This window comes from Gopherus evgoodei, chromosome 7 (genome assembly GCF_007399415.2).
Source record: "Gopherus evgoodei ecotype Sinaloan lineage chromosome 7, rGopEvg1_v1.p, whole genome shotgun sequence".
Taxonomy (NCBI): domain Eukaryota; kingdom Metazoa; phylum Chordata; order Testudines; family Testudinidae; genus Gopherus; species Gopherus evgoodei.
In genome coordinates this window covers 41,187,477-41,215,281 of record NC_044328.1, presented here as the reverse complement: position 1 = coordinate 41,215,281, position 27,805 = coordinate 41,187,477, and the positions used below count along the sequence as shown (strand labels likewise).

At 43.3% G+C, this 27,805-nt stretch overlaps 1 protein-coding gene across 3 annotated transcripts in view; it reads left to right on the top strand.

The window, feature by feature from the left end:
* Positions 1-27,805, top strand: part of MCU (mitochondrial calcium uniporter) — a 151,409-nt gene that overhangs the window by 4,713 nt on the left and 118,891 nt on the right. The window contains exon 1 of one of the 3 annotated variants that reach the window (XM_030569551.1): positions 17,427-17,498. The exons of the other annotated variants lie outside the window; for them this stretch is intronic. Coding sequence (XP_030425411.1) covers positions 17,448-17,498 — 51 coding nt within the window. The 5' untranslated portion in view covers positions 17,427-17,447. Of the gene's footprint in view, positions 1-17,426; positions 17,499-27,805 lie in introns of those variants that run through there. 3 annotated transcript variants of the gene reach the window in all.

Here is a 27,805-nt window from a genome sequence, read left to right as displayed (position 1 = left end):
TGTACATGATATTACTGCCATAATCTAATGGGCTATATTATAATCCAGGGGTCGGCAACCTTTCAGAAGTAGTGAGCCGAGTCTTCATTTATTCACTCTAATTTAAAGTTTCGCGTACCAGTAATACATTTTAACATTTTTAGAAGGTCTCTTTCTATAAGTCTATAATATATAACTAAACTATTGATGGATGTAAAGTAAATAAGGTTTTCAAAATGTTTAACAAGTTTAATTTAAAATTAAATTAAAATGCAGACCCCCCCCCCCGGATCAGTGGCCAGGAACCAGGCAGTGTGAGTGCCACTGAAAATCAGCTCGTGTGCTGCCTTCGGCATGCGTGCCATAGGTTGCCTACCCCTGTTATAATCTGACAGTCACAAGAAGTTGTAGGGTTGAGGATTGTAAGAAGAGTACAAAGCACCACAAATATATGATGTGGTATAGTTGATCGGTGTACCAATCAACTAGAATCCGTGCAGTGAGGAGTTGCAGACTAGTGTCGTGGGTATTTCCAATCGCACCAGTAATATGATGTGTAGGACTGCATAAAGTTTGATAGGGACCGGGGCTGTTATAGTTGTGGGAGTCCTTCTTTGCAAATTCAGTTCCTTCCATCTGCTCTTTTACCATCGCCCAGGCCCAATGCCAAAACACTCTGTTGTTAAATTACCTGTTATTTTGGTTCTGTTTTTTAAATATGATATACCAATTTAAAGCTGAATGAACGTTGAAATTAACACAGCCATTTTAAATTTGGCTCGTACCTGGTAGGCAATTAAACCATTGCATCTCTATGCTTATTACTAATTAGCTATACCAGTTATATTCAATTACATTTTCTAACAGGCCTTATAAGACACAGAGCACTCTCTAGGGCCAAAGGGCTCTTTAGATATTTGCTCTCTAGTGAGGGCCTGACACCAGCCTTTCAAGACCAAGTGTACTGGGTTAGATTTATTAATCTGAAGATAAAAGGTTAAGCATGCTGATAGGCAATAGTCCAACAACATCTTGCAAACAAAATTATACAAATGAACTGTAATGCCATAGCATGCTGCTTTAATTCTGTTGTCATATTAAATTAAAATTAAACTTATGAGAAGAATGGACCTCTAATTTCCCTTTGTTACTGCCTGAAACGTTGACACTTGGTTGCATTGTCTGTTTTTTTGGAAAAGTACTGCACAGCCCACAATCAAGTAAAACTAGTGGAGCACAACAATTACTGATTTCTTCACGTTGTGTAAGTACAGTAACTCCTCACTTAGCGTTGTAGTTATGTTCCTGAAAAGTGCAACTTTAAGTGAAACGATGTTAAACGAATGGGATTTCCCCATAAGAATTAATGTAAATAGGGTGGGTTAGGTTCCAGGGCAGCTTCCCCTACTCTGCAAGCACCAGGGTGGGGGCTCAACCCTCAGCCTGCCCACTCCATCCCTTTCCCCCAAGCCCCCACCCTTTACCTGCCTCTTCTCCCCCTTTACTTCTCACTCTGTGTCCTGGCTCCTCCTTCCCCCTAACCCCCCAAAACGTAGCAGGCCAGCTGATTGTCGAGTTTGGGAGGCAGAGGAGGGAGGCGGGAGACGCACCGAGTCCTCGCTTCTCCCTCCTGCCCGGAGCAATCAGCTGGCTTGTAGTGTTTTAGGAGGGAGGAGCGAGTACTTGGCGCAGGCTTCCCCTCCTTTCCCCCTGCCTCCTACCCAGGGCAATCAGCTGGCTTGTGGAATTCAGGAGGCAGGGGAGGGAGGAGGAGCAGCCTGTGCACTGAGTCCTCGTTCCTCGCTCCTCCCTCCTGCCTCCAAAACACCACAAGTTAGCTGATTGCCATGGGCAGGAGGCAGGGGAGGAGTGGAAGGTGCTGATCCGTGGGGTCTGCTGGCGGGTGGGAGGCGCTGGGGGTAGGTAGGAGGGGGAGCATAGGGAGACAGCCAGCTATGGAGAAAGCAGGTAGCCAAACAACCTAAGAGTGGAGCATTGCACAACTTTAAATGAGTATATTCCCTAATTGATCAGCAATATAATGAAACAAAGTTAACTGGGATGACTTTAAGTGAGGAGTTACTGTATCTGATTAAGCACCTGATTAAAAGTGTACCACTAAGTTGAAATGTATCGACATAGTCCAGTTTCAATGTGTCAGAATGTAAGTGAAAAAATTAAATTAATGGCATGACAGTAAACAGAAGGAAAAATAAACTGAAGTGCATCTGGCCAGTCCCCATCAGTTCTGCCTTTTAGCCCACCTCCATCTGCTCAGCCCTCATCAGCTTTATTTCCCCTCCATCTCACCTCTGCTCTTCTTGGGGTTCTTCACCTACCCAGTCCCAGGCGGGGGAGAGGCATTGCAGTTGGTTCTCCTGTGCAGGAGGGGTAGGTAGCTCCAGGAGTTGTTCATCCCCCTCCCTCCCTGTAGCACCCAGCCTGGGAGAAGATGTGGTGAGTGAAGAATGGAGGAGCCATTCCTGCTCAGAGGAGGAGAGGAAGGAAGAGGGAGGGAAACTACCATGAGCAGCAGGGCTCTCTTTGCTCCCCCTCCTCTCCTCTTGTGAGCAGGGACCACTCTTCCCCCTCCTTTCCTGTGAGAATAGGTTTGGCTCCTGAGGGGCTGTGGAGAGAGCTGTGCTGCTTCCTCAGGAACTCAGATTGGCTGTTGCTTCTTAGGCAGCATGAAGGAACAACTGATGGCCAGTGATCGGCCAAATAGAAGTCCCATGAGGGCCAGATCTGGCCTAAGGGCTGCCAATTGAAAAACAGTGCAATAAATTATATATTTTGAGGAGCCTCTTGAAATCTGAGGCCCCGGGTTGTAGCCCCACATCGTCCTTGCATTAATCCAGCCCTGAGTATGTGTTCTTCAAGCAGAAAAGTATGCCAGATCCCTCCCCAGTGAGTTTATAATCTTCAGGCAGAGGAAGAAGGTGCTCAGTATATACACAGTTGATACTGTGACTGGTCGAGTCTTGGTAACATAAAGTTTGAGGTTTTTATAAAATATATAAGCTGTTCCCAGTTAGAGCTCATGATTGCTATTTTCAGTTGGTAAATTCCCTGAAGATATGATAGAAGTGGACTTTCAAGAAAGCTAATGACTTTGTGGGTGAGATCACCCAAAGAGGGTGTAAAATTGCAAGACGTAGGGCAGAGAGCTCTGTAGTACCTCCAAGGGCATTGGGAGAGACCGCGAGGAGGATTTTCTGAATAGTTAATTGAGCAGAGGTGGGCAAACTATGGCCCGTGGGCTGGTCCCTGAGCTCCTGGCCCAATGCTCTGGGTGGCAGGGCTGCGAGCTCCTGGGGCAGTGCAGCTGCAGAGCTGGAGCCTGACCCAGTGCTCTGTGCTGCGCATTGCGTGGCTGTCTCCAGCTGGGTGGCCACCGGTGGTCTAGGCAGTGCAGTAAGGAGGTGGGGAGGAGTTCAGGGTGGTGGTCAGGGGGCAGGGGTGTGGATGGGGTTGGGGCAGTCAGAGGACAGGGAACAGGGGGGTTAGATAGGGCTGGGATCTCAGGGGGGCAGTCAGGAAGGGGGGGTGGATGGAGCGGTGGGGGGCAATCAGGGTTGGAGGTTCTGGGGGTGGTCAGGGGACAGGAAGTGGGTTTTGTGTGGATGGGGTAGGGGTCCTTGGGGAGGGGGGCATCAGGGAACAAGAAGGGGGGCAGGAGCAGATAGGGGCCAGGCCATGCCTGGCTGTTTGGGGAGGCACAGCTTCCCCTAACCGGCCCTCAATACAATTTCTGAAACTGCTGTGGCCCTCAGGCCAAAAAGTTTGCCCGCCCCTGTAGTAGAGGTTAGTATCACACAAGAGCAAGGTAGCTAAGATGTAGGGAATGAATTTAAAACCGTGTCAAAAACAGTAGAGAGGTTAAAGAGGATAAGGGTGGAGCCCTGGACCCAACATTTTTGGCTGCATAGACTTGGTTATATTTTTGAAGAGTGATTTCAATGGAATGAAAAATGTGGAAGACAGAGTGGAAAGAACAGAAAATAGAATTGGAGCTAAAGAACTCAAGACAACAGTTGTCTATGGCTCACTGAATCTTAAAAGTGAAGAGCTGGGAAGTAAGTGAGGTCAATGGATGATTGATTGATTGATTTTTTTTTTTTTTTGAGAACCGAGGAGAGAGAGCATGCAGGTAAATAATTAAGTGGACAGAGTGATCTGAATTACTTGGTAAACTGGGCACAAGCAAACAAAATACATTTTAATATGGCCAAATGTGAAGTCATACATCTAGGATCAAAAAATGTAGGCCATACTTGCAGGATGGGGGATTCTGTCCTGGAAAGTAGTGACTGAAAAAGGTTTGGAGGCAATGATGGATAATGGATAATCAGCCAAAGATAAGTGTGAAGATGTGGAAAGCCAGGATCAAAATTGATGAGGAAAGTGATTGAAAATTGAGATAGGGGTAAGTTATGTGACAGATACAGAGAGAGAGTGATGGGAAGAGTTGCTCAGAAGAAGTGGGAAGGAAGGACTGGAAGTAGTAGGAGAGGGAGAGGAAAAGCCTGACAATGTCCTATTGGATGGCTTGAGGTGGAATGTTACAACATGTGGTATAGTACTACAAAACCTGCTGTTTAAACTGTACCATTTAAAACAATTGGAGCGGAGTGTGAATGAGTCAGGTACTTCACTTTTTTGCAGGTATTGGCCATTATAGTAGCTATTAGAGTTGACACTATTGGTCTGAGGAATTTGATGGGTGGTAATAAGATGTGTGATCTTAACAACTAATTTATCAAGGTCTTTATCTTTCAGCAAATATTGTCTGTTAGGGCCAGGGCTTCCTGCTTGTCTGCTGTTTAGATCACTGAGGGCTTATCTACATCAGAAAGTTGCAGCGCTGGTGAGGGAGTTACAGCGCTGCAACTTTGAAGGTGTACACATCTGCAGGGCACCACCAGCGCTGCAACTCCCTGTTTGCAGCGCTGGCCGTACTCCCGTTTTGTCTCGGGTGTAGAGGATCCAGCGCTGGTGATCCAGCGCTGGTAATCCAATGTAGACAGTTACCAGCGCTTTTCTTGACCTCCGTGGAAGGAGGAAGCCTCTGGTAATCAAGCTGGTTTCCTTTCCCGGTTTGCTCTCTCGGTCCCGGAGCCACCCAGCAAACCGCAGGGAAGGAGACCTGCTTGCTCGGGGTTCCGGGACCGAGAGAGCAAACCGGGAAAGGAAACCAGCTTCGCCGCGGTTTGCTCTCTTGGTCCCGGAACCCCGAGCAAGCAGGTCTCCTTCCCTGCGGTTTGCTGGCTGGCTCCGGGACCGAGAGAGCAAACCGCGGCGTTCCCGGTTTGCTCTCTCGGTCCCGGAACCCCGAGCAAGCAGGTCTCCTTCCCTGCGGTTTGCTGGCTGGCTCCGGGACCGAGAGAGCAAACCGCGGCGTTCCCGGTTTGCTCTCTCGGTCCCGGAACCCCGAGCAAGCAGGTCTCCTTCCCTGCGGTTTGCTGGGTGGCTCTGGGACCGAGAGAGCAAACCGCGGGGAAGCTGGTTTCCTTTCCCGGTTTGCTCTCTCGTCCCGGAACCCCCCTTGAAGCCGCCCAACAGCGCTGCAGTGTGGCCACATCTAATACCACTTGCAGCGCTGGTTGCTGTAAGTGTGGCCACTCTGCAGCGCTGGCCCTATACAGCTGTACTAATACAGCTGTAACAACCAGCGCTGCAAAATTTTAGATGTAGACATGGCCTGAGAAAGGCAGGTTGATAAAGCCCACTGAGTAATGTCAGAGAGAGATTTTTTTCTAAATGGTTGCTTCTGAAAATAAGGATTACTGTGAAGCAAGGGAACATGCAGTGAAACCTGTGATCTGATTCTGTGTTGCAGCTGACTTTTTTTTCAGAATGGTATGGGTGTGGTGGGTAAGATTTTAATGGTTATGTGATCCAGGAATGTGGTTGGAGAGCTGTCTTGTGTGAAGAGCTGTATACAGAAGTAAATTACAAATATTTTCAAACATGAGTAATTTACTAAAGCTCTTAAAATATAATCTACATTTGTGCTGCCTACTGGTTCTGAATGCCTAATCTTCATGATTTCCTCCTATGTAGAGATGGGGGCGGGGGGGAACAGTGTGGTGAATTCTTATATGCCATTGAGACAAATAGAATTGGGCTGGATTCCTGAAAGAACTTTAATTCATATTCTCCATCTGTGCCGTGTTCAGATGGTGGTGAACTCAAGGGGTTCTGGACATAATACAGTAGTAATTGCCCATTGATTTTTTTTTTTTTTAAACAAGGAGAAATTATTGCAACTGTCCCTAAGCTAACACTTCTAGTAATGCAACAAAATTTTGGATGGGCTACCTATATATATATATATATATATATATATATATATATATATATATATATATATATATATATATATATATATATATATATATATATATATATATATATATATATATATATATATATATATAATATAAAAATATTCAAACTTTTTGATTTTTCTCTCTTCCCCTCTTTCCCCCGGCCCCCCAAGTTTTAGAGGAAAGACTATGGTTACTTAAGTTTATCAGCAGTCTGAGTTCGTCTAGGATTTCAGTGCAGGTTGTTCAGTATTGCTCGTACATATTCATTATCAATGTAATGGTGAGTGTACCCGTCGAAACCAAAGTCTGATGATAACCCCTTTGTTCCTAGAAAGAGTTTAAATGTTCTTATTCTAGAAGCTTTCCTTTGCCTTTCATTAAACTGATAGGTTTACGTATAGCGTGTGCCCAATGATGCTCTCCATTCTATGGCTGAAACAATTGTAGCAATAACTGTTCAAACATTGTTGCTTAGCGGGATTCCAATAGTTTCCCTGGATTGTGCGGATCTGGAATTTTTGTGACATCATTCTACTAATGACTACCTGCAGGAATAATCTGTGGCACTGCTTGGTTTGCCAGACTCTCAGGGAAGGACTCCTCTTGTCTACATTCTCTTCTCCACCCCCACATTAAGGCTGAAATAGCTTATTCCCAAAGATCACAATTTTCTCAGCTCTTCAGAGCCCTACTCTCCTGGAATATCCCATATCATAACTAAAAATTCAAACCAAGAGCAGTGAAGACCTTTCTTAAGAAGCATGACTGTCAGATGAGATGTAAAAATACTGTAGAGCTCATCACGTTTCTTTGTCTCCTTTTCATCTTGGGGTGAGCACACTGTGACCACAATTTGTCATCCAAGCTAAAATCCTGAACACAACACTTCTATAATGTCTCCAGATGGGTTCTGGTGTTGGACTGTTTCTAGAGACCTCTTTTGCCTGGCCTGCTTTAGAAGAATGACCCATTTCTGACAATTGGAGCAGCTAAACGTTGCTAATGCAGAAAAAATTATCTGCATCAGAAAAGCGGTTTTCTGCTGCACTTCCTGAGATAACTAGTATGATAAGGAGTACCATCCTTCAGTACAAATAAGTGTTAGTCATTATTCATTAGGGATAAGTTATTAGACTACTGGTCTAACTAGTTGCTCTTGGTTGGGGAGAATGGAAGAAGTTAGCTGAACTGTTTGGTATCAGAAAGCTGTCCTGCCCCCTTCCCCCAAAGTGAAAGCTGTGTCCCTTGTCTGATTCCTTGCATCTTGGCCATTCCTGGCTAAGGTGAACTGAAAATGGACACTTCTTGAAGCTAGTCAGCATTGCCCTTTGACCTCTAAGTGCTGCCAAACATAATTGGCTGCATATGTAATGATTTTGAGGATCTGTGTAATTTATGAATTCTCTGTGAGCTTATGAACTCTCTGTTCAGGCTGGAAACATCCATTTTGAGTGTGCAGTTTTTTGCCTTATCCATGGTCTGTTTTCCCCCATATTGATTTGAGATTCCAAAAGCTTCTGGCAAAAAAAATACCAATAGAGGGTAGGAGAGGGTCTCTAAGGGTATGTCTACACTATGAAATTAGGTCGATTTTAATAGACGTCAATTTTTTAGAAATAGATTTGATACAATCGATTTTGTGTGTATCCCCACTAACCACATTACGTCGGCGGTGTGTGTGTCCACAGTACCAAGGCTAACGTCGTCCTGTGGGTGTTCCTGGCCGACCTCAGTTAGGTGGTCGAAGTTCCTGGGTAGACATGGGTGCTTCTGGCTGGCCTTGGTGAGGTCAGTCGGGGCGCCTGGACAAAAATGGGAATGACTCCAGGTCATTCTCTTCTTTAAGTTTCCTCTAATGGAGATTCAGTCCTGCCTGGAATATTATGCCAGCTGGATGCTTCTGCCTCAGGCTGCTTTCCCAGTCGGAAGCATCGCGCAGTTGCACCTACCCCAGCCTACTCCTTGCTCCCATGGCTCATGAAGCCTGAACAGTAGTAAGGAGCAGTTCAATTATAGGCTGAGCAAATGCATAATGGTGGTAGAATGTGCCATTGGATATTTAGAAGCTTGCTGGCGCAGTTTACTGATTCACTTAGACCTTAGTGAAACCAGTCTTCCCATTGTTGTTAGTGCTTGCTGTGTGCTCCACAATGTCTGTGAGAGTAAGGGGGAGACATTTATGGCAGGGTGGGAGGTTGAGGCAAATCACCTGGCTGCTGATTACACGCAGCCAGACACCAGAGCGGTTAGAAGAGCACAGCACGGTGCGCTGTGCATCAGAGAAGCTTTGAAAACCAGTTTCATGACTGGCCAGGCTACAGTGTGACAGTTATGTTTGTTTCTCCTTGATGAAAACCTATCCCCTTGGTTCACTGTACTTCCCTGTAAGCCAACTGCCCTCACCTCCCCCCTTTGATCTCTGCTTGCAGAGGCAATAAAATCATTGTTGTTTCAAATTCATGCGTTCTTTATTAATTCATCACACAAATGGGGGGATAACTGTCAAGGTAACCCAGGAGGGATGAGGGAGGAGGGAAGCACAGGGGTGGGGTAGTTGTAGGGGCACCCCCTACAGTGGCATGCAGCTGATCATAGAAGCAGCATGTCTGGGGCTCTGACCCAGAGTGGCCATTTGCCTCTCTGGTTCTTTGGTAGGCTTGCCTGAGCTACTTGAGCTTCACGTGTCACTGCTTCGGGTCCCTGTTATAACCTCTGTCCTTCATGTCCCTGGAGATTTTTTCAAATATTCTGGCATTTCATCTTTTGGAACAGATTTAAGATGGCATGGATTTGTCGTCTCAGATAACCATCAGATGCAGTACCTCTCGTTTGGTCCATGCTAGAGCTCTTTTCTGATTCTAGGGCTCCATGGTCACCGGTGCTGATGAGCTCTGCATGGTCATCTGTGCTGATCAGTTCGCCACACTGGCCAAACAGGAAATTAAATTCAAAAGTTCACGGGGCTTTTCTTGTCTACCTGGCCAGTGCATCTGAGTTGAGAGCGCTGTTCAGAGCAGTCCCAGTGGAGCACTCTGGGATAGCTCCCAGAGGCCAATACTGTCAAATTGCGTCCATGCTACTCCATATTCGACCCAGCAGGGTCGATTTCAGTGCTAATCCCCTCGTTGGGGAGGAGTACAGAAATTGATTTTAAGAGCCCTTTAAGTTGACAAAAATGGCTTGGTCGTGTGAACGGGTGCAGGGTTAAATCGATCTAACGCTGCTAAATTCAACCTAAACTCATAGTGTAGACCACGGCTAAGTGGGTGAGGTAATATATTTTCTTGGACCAATTTCTGTTGATGAAAGAGACAAACTTTCAAGATTCACTAACCTCTACTTCAGGTCAAGTAGAGAGTAGCTCATTCTAAGTACTCAATTGTTGGACATCTAGTCACTTTAGACAGAGGATTGGTCCCTGCCCAGAAGAACAAGTTTAGCGGGGGCGGGGAAGTCACCTTGGCAACAGAGTTATCTGGCAGGGGTTTGTACTTATGTGCATAGGCACTGACTTCCTCTCTACCTGAGGGATGCTCATCCCCTCCCCACACCTTCACTGCAGCCCCGAGTGCACCTCTTCCTTGCTCCTCCTTCTCCATCCCAGAGCTGACCTGCACGCCGTGAAACAGCTGTTCAGTGGGCAGGAGGCCCTGGGATGGAGTGGGAGGAGTGATCAGTGGGGCTGCTGGGGGGGGGGGGGGCAGGGGCAGGCTTAGCTGCTGGTGGATGCTGAGCACCCACTAATTTTTCTCCACGGGTGCTCTAGCCCTGGAGCACCCACAGAGTCAGCACCTATGCTTATGTAGGAAAGCTTACAAGGGTGGCACTTGACACAGGGGTGAAAGTTTTAAAAAGGGCAGAAATTGTTCTGTTCTGGGTTATCTTCTCAAGTCTATGAGGAAGAGACTACTCCCCATGTGATGGCCATCATGAGGCAGGGAACACCTTCTAGAGACAACTTGCTGGATATTTATGATCCCTAAGGACTTCCAAAGGAAGGGTGAGATAGAAAGTGACATGCAGGTAGCATTTATTTTGGATGATTTGTACTCTTGTGCTTTATATGATTAAGTATCAAAGAGTAAATTGAGTTAGACTCTGTGCAGAATGTGAGTATGCATTAACTTCACAACTGCTATGTGCCCCTGAGAGAATTAAACTATAAACCAGAAGCTTCACACCTTAGGGATGGAGTTCTGGGACAGGGTCTGTTTAAGTAACTGGGGTATCTTGCAAGGGTCAGTGCTGGTCCTGGGTGCTGAAGGCAGGTGGGCTGAGGAGTTCCATTTCTGAGAAGAAGTAGCAGACAAAGTCAGTGCCCAGAAGATGTGTCAGACAGGCCAAGGGAGGAAACTGTACTACAGCTTGTTGATTCTCCAGAAGCTTGAAACACCTGGGGATCCAGAGCATCAGGCTTGGATTCATCTCAAAGCAGTCCCAGTAGGAGGCCAGGAGGGGGCACTTGCTAGGATCTGTGATCACATGCAAGGCAAAATGTGTCTGCTGCCTCATAGGATATGCTGCCATGGTTTTGAAGGGCTCAGTATCCCATAGGCTGAGTGTTGAACCATTTCTAGTCCTGGTGAACGAGTGGACATCTAACATGGGTCGGCTTTTTTGGTAAAACGGTATCAGTGGCAAGCTAAAAACCTTGGACTAAAGTTACATTTTTATTATATATTGTTTGACTTGTACCAAATAGTGTATGGGACACAAGGGGACAGACGGCTTTGAGTGTGAAAAGGGCCAGATAACTTGCTTTTAGTCTTGTCTTCTACTGCTATGGTGGGCAGACTTTTTGGCCTGAAGGCCACATCTGGGAATATAAATTGTATGATGGGTCATGAATGCTCAGAAAATTAGGTTTGAGGTGTGGGTGAGGGCTCTGGTTGAGGGTGCAAGCTCTGGGGTGCAGCCAGAAATGAGTTCAGGGTGCAGGAGGGGGCTCTGGGCTAGGACTGGGGAGTGTGGGGGCGGGCAGGTGAGGACTCTGAGTGTGCAGGCTCTGGAGTGGGGCTGGGGATGAGGAGTTTGTGGTGTAGGAGGGAGCTCTGGGCTCGGACGGAGGGGTTTGGAGGGTAGGGAGGGGATTGGGGCATGGGGAGAGGCTTCAGGGTGTGGGCTCCGGGCAGCGCTTATCTCAAGCGGCTCCCAGAAGCAACGGCATGTCCTATGCAGAGGCACGGCCAGGCAGCTCTGCTCACTGCCCCGTCCGCAGGCACTGCCCCTGCAGCTCCTATTGGAGTGTGCGAGAGGGGCCATGCGGCTGCTTCTGGGAGCTGCGTGGAGCAGCCCCCGACCCTGCTCCCTTGGCTGGAGCTCCCAGTGGGAGCTCAAGGGCTGGCTTAAAATGGCTGGTGGGCAGTAGTTTGCCCACACCTGGTCTAATATCTCTCTGTCCAGACCATGTACAAGGCTATATGATAGTCTTGTGCTCCCAAACCTGAAAGGAATTGCACCTCCCTAAACTGTCCATCCTTGGTTTGCTCCATCCCATGATTATTCCTCTTTAGTTTCCGCTATGTTTCAGTCACCACCTTTCTGGGTGTTTTGTTCAGCATCTCTCCCTCCATTACTCCTCACCATCTTCCACCAAGCTGAAGGCTGCTTTTGCAGCACTCTCATTTTAGATATAGAAACTTCATAAGACAGAAAGCACTACCTTTGGGCTGGTTCACGTACCTGAATGATTGCTATATTTCTGATACTGAAAGATGGTAATGTAGGAGTGTATGGGGTAACTGTTACAATCATAGGAATATTTTTGGCAAATAAACCACCTTGGGTATTGCTGGAATATTAAACAGTGTTTAGCTACATGGTTTTTCAGCAAACTAAACGTTTTTAGACCCTCTAGAACATATCAGTCCTTAGTATTGAGAAGAAAGTGGCTCATCCTTTTTTCCTATTAAAGTTTTGGCAGCCCTTTATTTTCCCCTGTTATTGTCTCATATTGCATCCTATTAATAAAGCTGAAAAAATATAGTGTTCCAGTATGACATGAAATAATTCTCCAATAGTAGATGATGTCACACTGGCTTGTTGCCTCTTGTAAAATATAAAGTACTTTCCCCCTCTTCATGAAAAGGGTGAATTATAATGTCCTTAAATTTCTGTGGCAGCTTTTAGGAATAATTAAAGTAGCATAGCTCCACCTTGATAAGTAGGACTTCAGAAATTCGGAGTATTTGAGCTTGTCTTGGTAGATCGCTTGTATTAATTTTTATGGAGGGCCAGGGGCTGCCATGCAGCGAGGTAATTCCCAGCCTTATAAAGTCGATAAGTTGGATAATGACAATTTTGAATTTGATTTAAGGATTGCAGTTGTGTGCTCCATTTAAGGAGGGCTTTGGATGTACTTCTGTACACAGGTACAGTTGCTAAGCCTTAGACTGACAGTATAGTGTCACTTGTTAAATGCAGTATGTCTGTAGTGCTTCTCTAGGATTATTAGTGCAAGGCTTGAAGTGGTCTGGGGAGGTCAGTCACACAAATAAAGCTGAAGTGATATGGTTATTGGAAAGGAGATGTTAAAATATGCTTAAATAAGCTGTTTGGGTCTTAATGTGTTTGAGCTTATCAGTGTCCATCTTGGACAGTGACATAACTGTCACTTTTCTGAGAGCACTTTTAGCTGAGACTTGGCAGACTGACCTGTGTGCTGTACTTGCTTTGGAACCAGTGCTATGCACACTTCCTGCGTAACAAACAATTGCAGGCCCTATTCCCCCAGGGAAGGTGAACAGATGTTCTTTTTGCATCCCTGATAGGCATTAAAAACTTGATGCTGAATGACGGTCATTTGTACATGGCGTCTTGTAATACAGGGTAAACATATTGGAGAAAACATATTAAAAACAATAAAAGAACCTGTGCATGCTAAGTATCGGAGAGGTAGCCGTGTTAGTGTGGATCTGTAAAAGCAGCAAAGGAGTCCTGTGGCACCTTATAGACTAACAGACGTATTGGAGCATGAGCTTTTGTGGGTATTTACCCACAAAAGTTCATGCTCCAATATGTCTGTTAGTCTATAAGGTGCCACAGGACTCTTTGCTGCTTATGCATGCTAAAAAGCTTGCTAGAGATCACCCCCAACTCCAGTCTCAAGCTCTGGTCGGTGTCAGTCCTTCAAAACCCACAACTGGGTTTTCCTTATAGTGACAAGTTCATAACTGTTTCAGATTCAGAACTAGAATCCAGGCTGGGCAGTTCAGCATTTTGTTTTCATAACGCTGGCTTTGATGGCTACCTGTTCCCAGAGACTGGACAATGACCCACTCCTCAGAGCATAGTTTCAAAAGTCTAGGTTTTTGCATATCTCGGGGTGGGGAATTTACATTAACCTCTCCCTTGGTGTTCCTCTCCCTTGGTGTTCCTCATGAAATCCACTTCATACTTACTGTCTCAAAAGTCCATTCTTATCTGGCACATTTTCAATATAGTCCTTTGAACTCCCAGGCCACACATCACACCTCCTCCTTCCCCCAACAGAGGTTACATCCAATCTCAGCCCACAATAATACATAAACTTTGCATGCAATACAATGGGCCCCAAAGGTACTCAACATAACTCAGGTAGGTCTCCCAAGGGTATGTGGGAAATTGCCATATCTACCACAAATTTATCATCTTGGCTAAGTCTGCACATACCCTGGAGCTGAGAAATGGCAAATGGCCACACAGAGTTGCCAGGAAGCAGTGCAAACTGCATCCTCTCTTCCAGATGCTGAGTATTATCTCTAATACTTCCAGTCCATCCTCTATCTTTCAAACGCTGGCCAGAGGAGCAAGTCCTATGTTGCCCCTGTCCTCTTTCTCCTGGCTGGTAGTCTAATATTCACCAAGGCTCTGAGCTGGCCACATTTTTTCTGTTTCTTTACTTCTGTGTAAAAAATGTAAGGTAGGTTTGTTTGTTTTTGAGATAACGCAGTATGACCCCCTAATCATATTAATTTTAAAAGGGAATAGGTAGCTTGCACCATTGTGAGACTCTAAGACAGGATTTAACAGTTTTCTTCATTTTTATTTATAACATCTTCAGCCACCATTCTGGCTTCTTGTTGACCTGATGATGATAGAATGGAGACTCTAGTTCATTTAGTTTCAGTAGGAGACACAATCTCTACACTGAAAGCTTGTTTGCTAAAGGTTGGTGTACTGTGTCTTCTGCTTATCAGACAGTCTCATCTCTGTTCCTTGTGTTCCCTCCATCTTGTAAACCTCTTTCTTGTGTTGAACTTACACATCTATCTCCTAGAACTGGAAGGGACCTCAAAAGGTCATTGAGTTCAGCCCCCTGCCTTCACTAGCAGGATCAAGTACTGATTTTTGCTCCAGATCCCTAAGTGGCCCCCCTCAAGGATTGAACTCACAACCCTGGTCTTAGCAGGCCAATTGCTCAAACCACTGAGCTATCCCCTGGTACAGAGTCAGTGTTCTATGTCTTTTAAGATGTATATAGTACAGTTCAAACCGTTATCCATGACTGGGGCCTGTAGGTGTGTTTGTAACACTGATAAAGGGAATCTTAACTTGAGAACTAAAATAACAAATCTCATATTCAGGAGGGGTTTCTTAGGTCTTAAGAAAAACTTGAAATCCAAAAGAAGCAAGATAGAGTAAAACAGAAATTCAGCATTTAAACCTGTTACCTTCTCCCACCTCATTACACTCAGTGAAAAACTGCCAATGTGCTAATGACTCATGGAAATGTTGCAGAGGTTTCCTTCCACTTTTTTCACAAATGTTTGCTCTCCTGGGATAACTTCAAATGGAGTTTTTTCTTGTCTCCTGGTACCTCATATAGAGTATTTGTGAAATTACTAAGTGTATGCTAAAATCCTCACTTCCTGCTACCAGAAAAAGTTCCTATTGTGCATTTTTCTTAGTCCTAATCTGCAAAGTACCAAAAGTAATAAATATTCATACTACGAGTCAAAGTGCAAACAGTGAGCTTTAATCAGAATGGCCAATTCCAAGGTATATTTTGAATTTCAAAGATCAGTTGACAACTATTTTTAGAGGGATTTTTAAATTATTCTATTAAATGGAGCACTGAACCCTATTTAGTGCTTTTCCCATAACATATCAATCTCATTCTTATTTGCTGTTTGACTCAGAATGGAATGCACTCTGCCTGGCAAAGTACCTCCAAAAATGGGAAAGCTTTAAGTATATAATGCCTTCTCTTAGGCTATGTCAACACTTGGAGCTAGAGGTGTGTTTTCCAGCCTTTTTTTTTTTTTTTTAAAGTGTAGCTACGGTAGCAGCAGTGGTGGCACTAGCTCTGGACCACCCCACCCCCTGCAAACCTGCCTTACTCCATGTTGCTGCTGCCCTGCCCATGCTACCATGGTTACACTACTATTTTTAGCAGTTAGTGCAGGAATGTCAACATGAGCTGTAAACTGCACCCTTAGCTCTTGAGTGCAGGTGTAGTCATGATGACAGATGAGCAATTAGTTCTGACATTTTCCCCCGTTCTCTTAAAATCCTCAAGATATGCATGTAGTTTATATAGAATATCAGAGTTGGAAGGGACCTCAGGAGGTCATCTAGTCCAACCCCCTGCTCAAAGCAGGGCCAATCCCCATATAAATTTTTACCCCCATTCCCATATGGCCCCCTCAAGGCTTGAGCTCACAACCCTGGGTTTAGCAGGCCAATGCTCAAACTTCTGAGCTATCCCATGTTACTGCTAGAGAACCATCCAGAGGCCAGAAGCTTGCCTTTGAGGTTTGGAGGACTGCAGATGAGAATGAATCAATGTACAGATTGTATGTGATGATAAGCAACTTTATAGAGGACAAGTGATTTAAAGGTCTCTGTACAGTCTGATCTCCCATGTCCCAGCCGTGTGTTCTGGTTTGAGACAGAACTGGAATGTAGCCTGTGCATCGAACTTGAATAAACCTATTATAAGGTGCTTTTGTTAAGCAGGAAGAATCTTGCCTGGGCTGTAGTAGCTGGATGGATATATATATATATATGTGTATGTGTATGTATATATATATATATGTGTATGTGTATGTGTGTATATATATATATATGTGTATATGTATATATATATATATGTGTATATGGATATATATAAAATAACTTATTTTTTGGTGAGGAAGAGGGAATGGAAGAATAACTTACTTTCTCCTTAGATGATGGTGAACAGAAAAATGCTGATATTGCACAGCAAAAAGCCTGTTCCTTTTTTGGAGTGGAAATGCTCTCATTTATCATGTTTGGGAAATCCTCTTGGCTTTCTGCAGAAGAAAAAGTGGGAGTTAGAGATTTTCTTCACATGACAGACCATAGTGTGTTCAAAATTTGTAACAGCATCTGCTATACTAATGGTATGTCTGCACTGCAATTAAAAACCCACAGCTAGTCAGTGCCACCTGACTTGGGCTAAGGGGCTGTTCAATTGCTGTGTAGATGCTTGGGCTGGAACCTGGGATCTAGGACCCTGAAAGGTATGAGGGTCCCAGAGGATCCCCAACATCTGCACTGCAGTTAAAGCAGCCCTCAAGCCCTGTGAGCCTGACCAGCTGCAGGTGTCTAACTGCCTAGACACATCCTGTGAGCTCATAAGGGCTTGTTGCTGAAAAGAGTGTTAGCCCCAGTCAGAGATTCATTTTTTTTTAATGGTACAAACTGTAATACCTGGAGTTCTGTTGGATTTAATTCTTTCAGCAGTTTGCAGTTTTGGAAATTAATACACAACTGCATTCCTATTAAATTTGAATGAGTTGAGTGGTTGCAAGAGAATCAAGTTAGTCTGTATCCTTGTGAGCAAGACTTGTATACATATGTGTATTACTAAAAATTCATCAATGAATTCAAGAACTACAGGGAGGAACATTACCTTCCTGCTGTAATTTCCAGATATGTTGTTGTGCTTGTATGACTGACTTGCAAAAAAAGATGCAGTACTGTTTGTTTGTCTGTCCCTTAAACTTAATGAATGTCACACATCATTGAAGTGTTGAAACAGCAGAGGGAGTGATATATGGGACATTTCCAGGTACTTGATCTATAAGATAGCCTTGCCCTCGCTTGCCATCGGAGAAAACATTAGGTGAACACCTAGATGCTTATGTTGGCAGCCACGGTAGATTGAATGTACAATAATGAAGGTTACAGATGAGTTTAATACCAGGAGTTTTAGTCTGGAGGTCACTTGGCTGCTTTGAGGTAGGAAATACTACTTTTAACCCAATATGGTGTCCCTTAATAGCTCATGTTTACTTCTACATATTGGGAGGAGGGATAGTTTAGTGGTTTGAGCATTGGCTTCCTAAACCCAGGGTTGTGAGTTCAGTCCTTGAGGGGACCATTTAGGGGTTACTTCAAAAAATCTGTTCAGGGATTAGCTCTGCTTTGAGCTGTAGGTTGGACTAGATGACCTCCTGAGATCACTTCCAACCATGATATTCTATGATCATATATTAAGAAGCCTAGCCCTAGAGAGCAACATTGTACTCATCTATAGGAGAACTGTTTGAGCCAATATAAAAGTGAGTGGGCAGGCAAGGGAGATAGGGTTTATAGTTTAAGATGGATCTTTAGTATCTCCAGTCATACTGCAAGTTCATTCATGGCAAGCTTGGGTTGGGAGGAAACTGAAGCATTGCTTCAGTAATTATTCAGATAAGCAGCACTGGAAAAATGGACAATCATGATGATCTAAACTAGTCCAGAACTGGGAATACAGCTTTTCAGGTAGTGCTTTTCTGAATGGGTAAATAGTTTTTGTTTTCAGAATGTAACACGAGCTTTTCTTTCTCTCATAAAACGAAACAATCTATCACTTCATACAATGCACAAGACCTTTGAATTGAAGTTGTTACATAATATTTCACTCTTAAATAGTTCTGTTCACAGTAATTTTAATGTAATTTATTTGATTTGGCAGCATCTGTAAAACAGAATTACTCTGGATTGACATTTTTGTGTGATGTAGTGTACCATTTTTTAGGGATGTCTTCTCAGAACTGCAATTATGAAGCATCATTGTGGTTTTATGGGAAAGCTACATGATAATTTACATCGATATCTGTATTAAAGTGAGATCAATTTTGTGTTTGACAATTAAATGACAGATACACCTGTTAAGTATGAACTTGTTAGCTGTGGACATACTAACTTTCTTGGTGGAAGATGTTTGTTTTCCTACTGGAAAGAAATTAAAAATATAAAATTCTAAATATAAACTGGAGTTGGAGCTTGAGCTTTCTGACTTATCGTTTTAAAAATGGAAAATCTGGTTTTGTAATTTGAAAATCCAGAAATATTTACTATAATCAGTAATATTTAAACAATAGTCCATCAGTCTTGTTCTTATATTTAGAAAATTTAGCTCACTGAAAGCAATTAAATCAGTTATTTTCCCCTCACTCAATTTCCAAGTTATCTAGTTTAATCCCTGTTAAAATGAATTAATTTGATTTACTTTTGGTGTAAATGTTCGTGTGGAAATAGTCACACTTGTCTGTGAAGTAGTGTCTGGTTTCTCTCTAAGCATCCAAGTGAGCAGCCCCATTTACTCAGCACAGGCAAACAGAGCTACCCATATAGGTTGTCTAATAAAAAAGTAATTAATTGAAAATTTCCCCTGTTGTTGATGAATCATGTTTCCACTTAGGAGCTAGCGTGTTTAATTTTATTTTCTGCACTAGTGTGCCAATCACTTTGTAGTATACAAAATAATCCTATGATGAGAGAATGAGCATGCTCTCTCTCTCTCTCTCTCTCTCTCTCTCCTGCCCACAATCCTCCAAATATCTGGAGGCGGGGAGGCGGGGGTGTGGTGAGAGAGGGAGTCTGATCCAAATTCTTCCTCAACTAACCCTTCCGTAGGTCAGGGACTGGCCAGTAGTCAGTTCAGCTTCTTGAAAAATGGCTGGTAGTCACTGAGTTATGAGAGGCTTTCTGTTACTGATTGTTGTGTGCCTCTGCGCAGTTCCCAGCATGAAACTTCTGGGACCTTATCTGAGTATCTTTAGGCTTAGTGAAGGAAAATTACTAGTCAAAATCCAAGACAAATCTGTTCATCAACGCAGTCATTTCCTAAGTATTGCAGACAGTAAATCAGTTGAGAGATTCTGTGGTTCTGCTTAAACTGCTTTAGAGCCATTGATACATTGGCACTTCAGAAATACTGCTGTTTTATGAATGCATCAGCAAAGGAGTTAAATTTCTTGTGCTGAGCCAATGTTTTCATTTTAAGTAATTAACTTACTGATATTACAACTAATTTACAATAAAACGTTTCAGTTAATGTCAAGATATGCAGCTGGGAATGGGCGATACGGTTTGGATCACTTGATGATTACCTGTTCTGTTCATTCCCTCTGGGGCACCTGGCATTGGCCACTGTCAGAAGACTCTTATTACAGAATTAAGTTTTCAGCAGTATGTTCTATATTGACTGTACATTGCTATATCATGACCCCTTGCCATTTTTCAAATTTTGTTTATACCCAACCATTTATATTAACTTTTTAAAAACTTTATTGGGAAGTTGAATGTTTTTGGGGTAGGAGGAAAGGGAGGAGTCTCTGAAGATCGGAAGTATAAATTAAAGGAAAGGGAATGTAACTTAATGATGGTTCTGTATGAATGTCTTTCCTGGTGATCTATTGTTCCTATAAATATAAGATTGAGATGTTCTGATATGGACATAATGGTTTTAATATGTTGGCTGTATTTTTCCAGTTCAGGATATATGCTTGCTTTTATCCATTTTGTGTGAGTTTGTCTAGCACTGTTCTCTTAAAATGTAAATCACCAGTCCTTCTGCATCCTAGTCCTGGCCAAGTGCTTCTCAACTCAGAATGCTGCTTTGATGTCCCCAGCATACCATGATGCCTTCTCTACCTGAATGCCGTACCTTTCAGCTGTTACAGGAGCAGTGATGACAGGCAGGGTGATACTAACAGTTGTCTATGTTTGGTCACGTGATATTTTGCATGATTGGCTAGAGAGTGGTTACCTACTGGTTGTTCTTCATTGGTTCTGAAGTGAGCAGGTGTCCCTTAACTGGTATATGGGGTAAGGAGAATGCTTTGAAGAATGCGTCTTACCTGGCATATTGAGTTTTTGTGGTGAGACTGGCTTCTAATTGGTGGAGAGCAGGATTCTAGTCACTTGCTAGTACTGACTTATCAAGTTCTGGGCTTGGGTAGGGTAGACACTGACAAGGAAAGGTAGCAATTGGGTTCCACCTCCTTGTGTTGCTGTTTGGAATTCTGGCACAACCTCTCTGCTCTGTCTCAGCATTAGAGGATGCATCCATGATATGATAAATGCCCAAGGTAAGCAACACTTGGGTCTGTCCCTACCTTGGTGAGGGCTGAATATATTAGTAAGATGATTTAGCCATCCGTTGTTTTTTTTTTGGGTGGGCTTGCATAACACTTAATTTTGTCTGCCAAAATCCTGCCCTCTGTAATCCTGTCTCAGTTCTGTGAACAGGGATAGCCTGAATGTTCTTTGAGCTTAACTTCAAATTTTAATTGACTTATTTGTGTACACATGTATCAAGCCCTCAGCCCAGTCCCCCCACCATCACTTCAGATACACGAGTAAGCACATCTCCTTCTTCATCACGAAAAGGCAGCCAGCTTGTCCTTCATGGTAGACACTCTTCCTCTTTTTCCTTCAATTAGGAATGCTCTATCTTTACCTGTTTTTGTGTTTTAAAACATTCCTCCCCCAGCAATCCATCTTATCATATAAAAGCAGCAAAGAGTCCTGTGGCACCTTATAGACTAACAGACGTATTGGAGCATGAGCTTTCGTGGGTGAATACCTACTTCGTCAGATGCATGTCACATCCGATGAAGTGGGTACTCACCTACGAAAGCTCATGCTCCAATACGTCTGTTAGTCTATAAGGTACCACAGGACTCTTTGCTGCTTTTACAGATCCAGACTAACACGGCTACCCCTCTGATAGTTCTTATCATGAAGCGTCACTGAACCAGGGTAGATTAAAGTTAACAAAAATATTTAAATTTGATTTTAATTCATCTTTCTTTAAAAATAACTTCACATTTTAAATATTTATGCCAACCTATATTGTGGTCTGATCTATTAAAATTTAAATTAAAAAGTAAAAATATTCAGGCAAAATTTTAAGCAAAGTCAAACCAATCAGTTGGTACATATCACTAGCTATGCAAACTGGAACTAGGGTTTATTGAAATTCTAACCAGTGTTTGAGAACTTAAGCCTCTTTCATGTTTTTGAATTAGTTCAGCGCATTGACTAATTCATTCAAAGTTGAGAAATCAATTGAGAGTTGAAAAAGGAGTTTGTTTCTGGTCACCTTGTCCTCCAAGATTTTAGAACTAGTAGAGGTGATTCTCTCAACATTGTTTTTATTTATAGATTGGAAGAGTTCAATTATATTATATTTCAATTAATTAACTACAGATACTTTTTGTTTAAAAAATGTGTTTTAAACTCAATATTGGTTAAAACTTTTATTTGTTATGTATTCAGCACACTTAAGGGAGTCTTATTTGAAAATAAATATTTTTGTGCATTTTTAATTGAATTACAGTGTCATCCAGATGCAGCTTGACACCTTGAATAAAAAAATTAATCAGTGCCATTTACCATTTTCTAACTTAATAAAAATAAAAATTAAGAATCTGGACGAGTGTACATTAAGCTAGATCATTGCTTAATTTAGTGTATCAAGATAAAACGTATTGTGCTGGCTTTTGCTAACCAAAAGCAAATTTTGTGTAAAGAAGTTGCAGATAGGGTTGCCAATGCTCCAGGATTGTCCTGGAGTCTCCATGAATTAAGATTGTTGTGTGATGAAATCTCCAGGAATTCATCCAACCAAAGTTGGCAATCCACTTTGCAAATCAACATGATTTAATGGTTATATCAACCAAATGAGAACCAACTTCTCCTTAGGAAAATAACTACAATGTACAAATGCAAAACAAGATTAAAATTGATTATTTAAATAAACATTTCCTGCTTCCTGATTTTGAATCACTGGTTTAAATCAATCCCCCTTGCATGGAACAGTCAAACAGCATCATGGATGACAGTCAGCGGGCAAATGTTAGGTGATTATTATGGAGGAGTTCTGTTCAACAACAGCTTGGTTTTGTTTTTGAAGTATCTAATCCTTATGAAGTCATCCATCAGGATTTAGTTTTCCTGAACTGAAACACAGTGCATCAAACACTTTAATTCTGGAGTTCCCCTGTAGAAAACTGCCTTAAGTAGGTCATAACTGATAGCACTCATACAATACCTGCCCTCAGGACAGAGAATAACAGTTTCTTTTCTATACTTGACATAGAAAGGGCCCCAGGGATTCGATTTCCTCATTACTTTTATCACCATTATTTCACCCTTTAAGAGCTGCAGGCCTCTAAATATCTGCAGAGAGCTTCTTCCAACCAGAAGCACAAGCACTATGCTGTGTGAGTGACTCTGGATTGGCTGAGCAGCCATCATCCTCGGCCATCTCTTCTCATTCCTAAGTATACATTAATTAACTTTAACACTGGAAGCGTGCGCTGCTGCCAGTGTGCTACTCAACAGAGAGCAAAGTGGATTTGGGTGGCATATCAGTTCCACCAACAATGGTGCACACACACGGGAAGGTTTGGGTGTCTGGTACACAAGAAGCTGTTGATGCTGTTATCACTTTAAGAAGAGATGCATCTCTCTGTTTTTTTTTTTTCCCTCCTTCCATTTGTTGGCAGAAATCAAGAGCTATATTGTGTGTGTGTATGTGTTTTTGTTTGTTTTTTTGTTTAAGGGCTTGAGTTCTTAAGCTTTGTCTGTTAGAGGGAGGCATGATGTGATTCAGGCCATGTCTACATCTAAAATTTTGCAGCGCTGGTTGTTACAGCTGTATTAGTACAGCTGTATAGGGCCAGGGCTGCAGAGTGGCCACACTTACAGCAACCAGCGCTGCAAGTGGTGTTAGATGTGGCCACACTGCAGCGCTGTTGGGCGGCTTCAAGGGGGGTTCCGGGAACGCGAGAGCAAACCGGGAAAGAAGACCCGCTTCGCCGCGGTTTGCTCTCGCGTTCCCGGAGCCACCCAGCAAACCGCAGGGAAGGAGACCTGCTTGCTCGGGGTTCCGGGAACGCGAGAGCAAACCAGGGAAGGAGACCAGCTTCGCCGCGGTTTGCTCTCGCGTTCCCGGAGCCACCCAGCAAACCGCAGGGAAGGAGACCTGCTTGCTCGGGGTTCCGGGAACGAGAGAGCAAACCGGGAAAGGAGACCCGCTTCGCCGCGGTTTGCTCTCGCGTTCCCGGAGCCACCCAGCAAACCGCAGGGAAGGAGACCTGCTTGCTCGGGGTTCCGGGAACGAGAGAGCAAACCGGGAAAGGAGACCAGCTTGATTACCAGAGGCTTCCTCCTTCCACGGAGGTCAAGAAAAGCGCTGGTAAGTGTCTACATTGGATTACCAGCGCTGGATCACCAGCGCTGGATCCTCTACACCCGAGACAAAACGGGAGTACGGCCAGCGCTGCAAACAGGGGGTTGCAGCGCTGGTGATGCCCTGCAGATATGTACACCTTCAAAGTTGCAGCGCTGTAACTCCCTCACCAGCGCTGCAACTTTCTGATGTAGACAAGCCCTCAGTCAGTACAAATTGCACTGGTTCAAAGTGTCCATGGTAACCATTTTGTTCTGAGTGCAGACAGTGCACCCCATCGATTCACAGAAGTCTTAGTAGCACTACTTTGTAAGTACACTTCACACTGCTGTCCAGCTGTCTTATGCTTGTTAAATATGTAAACATTTAAAATATGTACTGATTAAGACACACACGTTATAAATAACAATTTTATGTGTAGAGTTTATATATTTAAAATGTAAATATTTGAAAGTTGACTTGTGATACATATCCACTCTGGAGTGCAAAACCTTGACCAGAGAGGTCAGTGGAGCCATTTCTGGAGTATTGTGGAACTTGCTGGAAGTGCCAGTTGCACCAGTACAGCTGAAGCACTAATCTATTCTGCCCATTAGTGTATAGGGATTTAAGAAGTGGTCAGATATCTTGTAAATACTCAAATAAATAAAAAAATAAATATGGAATATCCTCTCTGAAGCAGGATATATAAGGATCTGTCCAATCTCTTCTGACTTGTGCCAAAGGCTGTTTCACCCAGCTATGGGTCATATATATGTGCAGAGCCACTGGATGACTGGGTCCCTATGCAGCTGCCTATGCATAAAGCTGCCACTTGATAAATAATATATAAAGGCACCAGGGTGCTGATGGTAAAATTGCAGTGTGTGGCTACTGGGTGAAAATCCAGATTATAGATTATAATGAAACAAACAACTGGATCATCCTAGTTCATCAAATTTTAAAGATTAATTCCGAGCTACACTTTTTAAATGTGGAGATGTTTATTATGTAGCTAAGAGGACTAATGTGATCCTCTTAATGAACCAATGTTTTAAGATCTTGAGCCAAGAAGTAACAATGACCATTAATAATATGAACTGATTTTTTGCTAAAAATTCATGGCTGGGAAGGAGTAGGCAATGTAGTATTACTGCTCCCAATCTTCATTTTGCAGTAGAACAGGGGTTCTCAACCTGCTCCTTTTTCTGACCCATGTTGAGGAAAGTTTTGAAACTTCCTGTTTTATCTAATCATAAAAGAATGGATGGAAGATGTGAGCCTCTGAAATTTATCTGTGACATCCCATGACTACCCCCGTGGCTGTCAAAACCAATAGGCCAAGAATGCACGCTTTTTAAGAGCAATAGGAGACTGAAGGAGAGGTGTATGCTAACCTTGAAAAATGTGGCACTCCAGCTTGTAATAAAGCAAAGTTACTAGGTACGTGTGTATCCTTTTGTATACAGTTGGCAGTGAAACTATACAGAATGATTCTGACGTTAGTAATATGCTGCAGGCTTTCAGCATGAGTAAGCATGTGTTCGCAGATGGGGGCTGAGGGCAACCCTGGCAGAGAGAAGCTATAATCATTTTTTTCATACAGACTTTCCATCCCTCTCCACTCTCTACTTGGAAGCTGTACAGAGCCCCCAAAGAAATTCAGTGCTGCAGTTCCGGCAGCAGTCAACTGTTAGGCTTTCTAAAATTCCTCTTTATCGGGATATAACACAGCTTCTAACAAATTGCTTTGATACAGTCTATCTGACGTGGGTATTTATCACTACCAAGAACCTCCATTATATTATAATTGATGTCATTGATGACTTATGTTAGTGCAGGATCTCACCTAAAATCAACACTCTAGTTCTTGGATCTTTAAGCTTTTAAACAAAATACATTCTAAAACTAATTTTTGAGCAGTACAGTTAAATTTGGGATTATATAGTACCTTGTGTTTAGAGGGTGAAAAGGAGGGAGAAAACAGTAACTCCTAAGATCATAACTGATTGGATTGCAAACTGCATAGATCTGTTGATTGTATCTGCAGTTCAAAAAGGTACCATACAGTAATGATATCAATAAATAATATTGCTGGCTCATAGAGCACACACAAACTAAGGATCACAGGGATAATTTAGGATAGAGCTCCTTGGTGACTTCAATAGCTTGCAGGTAGTATGCAAAAATGAGCCAAGTTATTTAATACTATTAAGCATTAAAGAAAAGATTTCATGTGAGTGTCCTTCGTATGTTCTACACATGCATATACAGTACAGGATGTCAGAGATGAGTCAGTAGTTTATTTTCCTGAATTAGTGATCACACACTGCTTTAAGGATAATTCAACAACAGCAACAAAAATGCATATCCACAAACTTTTTATTTGTAATACAACATTTAGAAAGGCCATATTGAGTTAAATGAATACAGGTTTGTGTTACTGCGAGACTAGAGCCAAATAGACATGCAAATACTTAGTTACATAAAAACTGCCATATCAAGTCAGACCCATGTTCTATCTAGTATGGGATCCTATCTGCAAAGGTGGCCAGTATTAAATGCTTCAGAGGCAGGGGCGGCTCTAGTTTTTTTCACTGCTCCAAGCACAGCAGGCAGGCAGCCTTCAGCAGCTTGCCTGTGAGAGGTCACCGGTCCCGCGGATTTGGCAGCTTGCCTGCAGGAGGTCTGCTGGTCCCGTGGCTTCAGCGTACCCACCGCCGAATTGCCACCGAATCCGCAGGACTGGCGGACCTCCCGCAGGCAAGCTGTCAAAAGCTGCCTGACTGCCACTCTCGCAGGGACTGGCAAGGCACGCCGTACGGCTTGCTGCCCCGGGCACATGCTTGGAGCTCTGGTTCCTGGAGCCGCTGCTGTTCAGAAAAAGTTGCAAGAAGCCTGAAGTATGAGTAATTGAATGATCTAGCTATCAGCGTAGCCTCTTCCTCATCCTCCTTCAGAGACGGTTGCATGCTGTGAAGCAACAGAGTTTGTATCCTTTCCAAACTTCTGACCCTTTTATAATCCTGTCTGATGTTGCTGATGTCCTCATCTATATAAATGCCTAAGCTATAGTTTGGCAATAATCTCCATAGGCTAATTGTGTAAAAGTTTCTATTCTAAAATTACCTTTCAGTTTAATTGAGCATCTCTTTGCTCATATGTTGACTGAGTAAATAGCAGTGCCTGATTTTACCATGTCTATACTATTCATTATTTAATTTTGTATGTATCTCATGTATCTGCTTATTCATCTCCTCTTCATATTTAAACAGGCCCAGTTTTTTAGTGTCTCCTCATATGGAAGTTTTTTCCATGCCTCTAATCACTTTCGTCACCTGTCTTTTTTTGTTCTGATTTTTAACTCCAAATGAGGAAGACAGGTCTCTTTCTTCCTCATCTGACCACCTTTGTGGGAGGTTGTTAACACTTGAGGGGTTCTCTTTCTCTTCCACCCTCCTGTGGATGTGCTTGAAAATGGTAGGTGTGAGAGGTCTGGTCTACACTACACGTTTAAACCAAATTCAGCGGTGTTAAACCGATTTAACTCTGCACCTGTCTGCACAACGAGGCCCTTTATATAGATATAAAGGGCTCTTTAAACCGGCTTCTGTACTCCTCCCGACAAGAGGAGTAGCGCTGAAATCGGTATTGCCATGTCGGATTAGGGTTAGTGTGGCCGCAAATCGACGGTATTGGCCTCCGGGCGGTATCCCATAGTACACCACTGTGACCGCTCTGGAAAGCAATCTGAACTCAGATGCACTGGCCAGGCAGACAAGAAAAGCCCCGCAAACTTTTGAATTTCATTTCCTGTTTGGCCAGCATGGAGCTCTGATCAGCACAGGTGGCGATGCAGTCCCAAATCCAAAAAGAGCTCCAGCATGGACTGTACGGGAGATACTGGATCTGATCGCTGTATGGGGAGACAAATCTGTTCTATCAGAGCTCCGTTACAGAAGACGAAATGCCAAAGCATTTGAAAAAAATCTCCAGGCTATGATACAGAGTCCACAGCACAGTGCTGTGTGACAAGCGTAACAGAAAGCCAAAGAATCAAATGGACACTCATGGAGAGAGGGAGGGGGTACTGAGG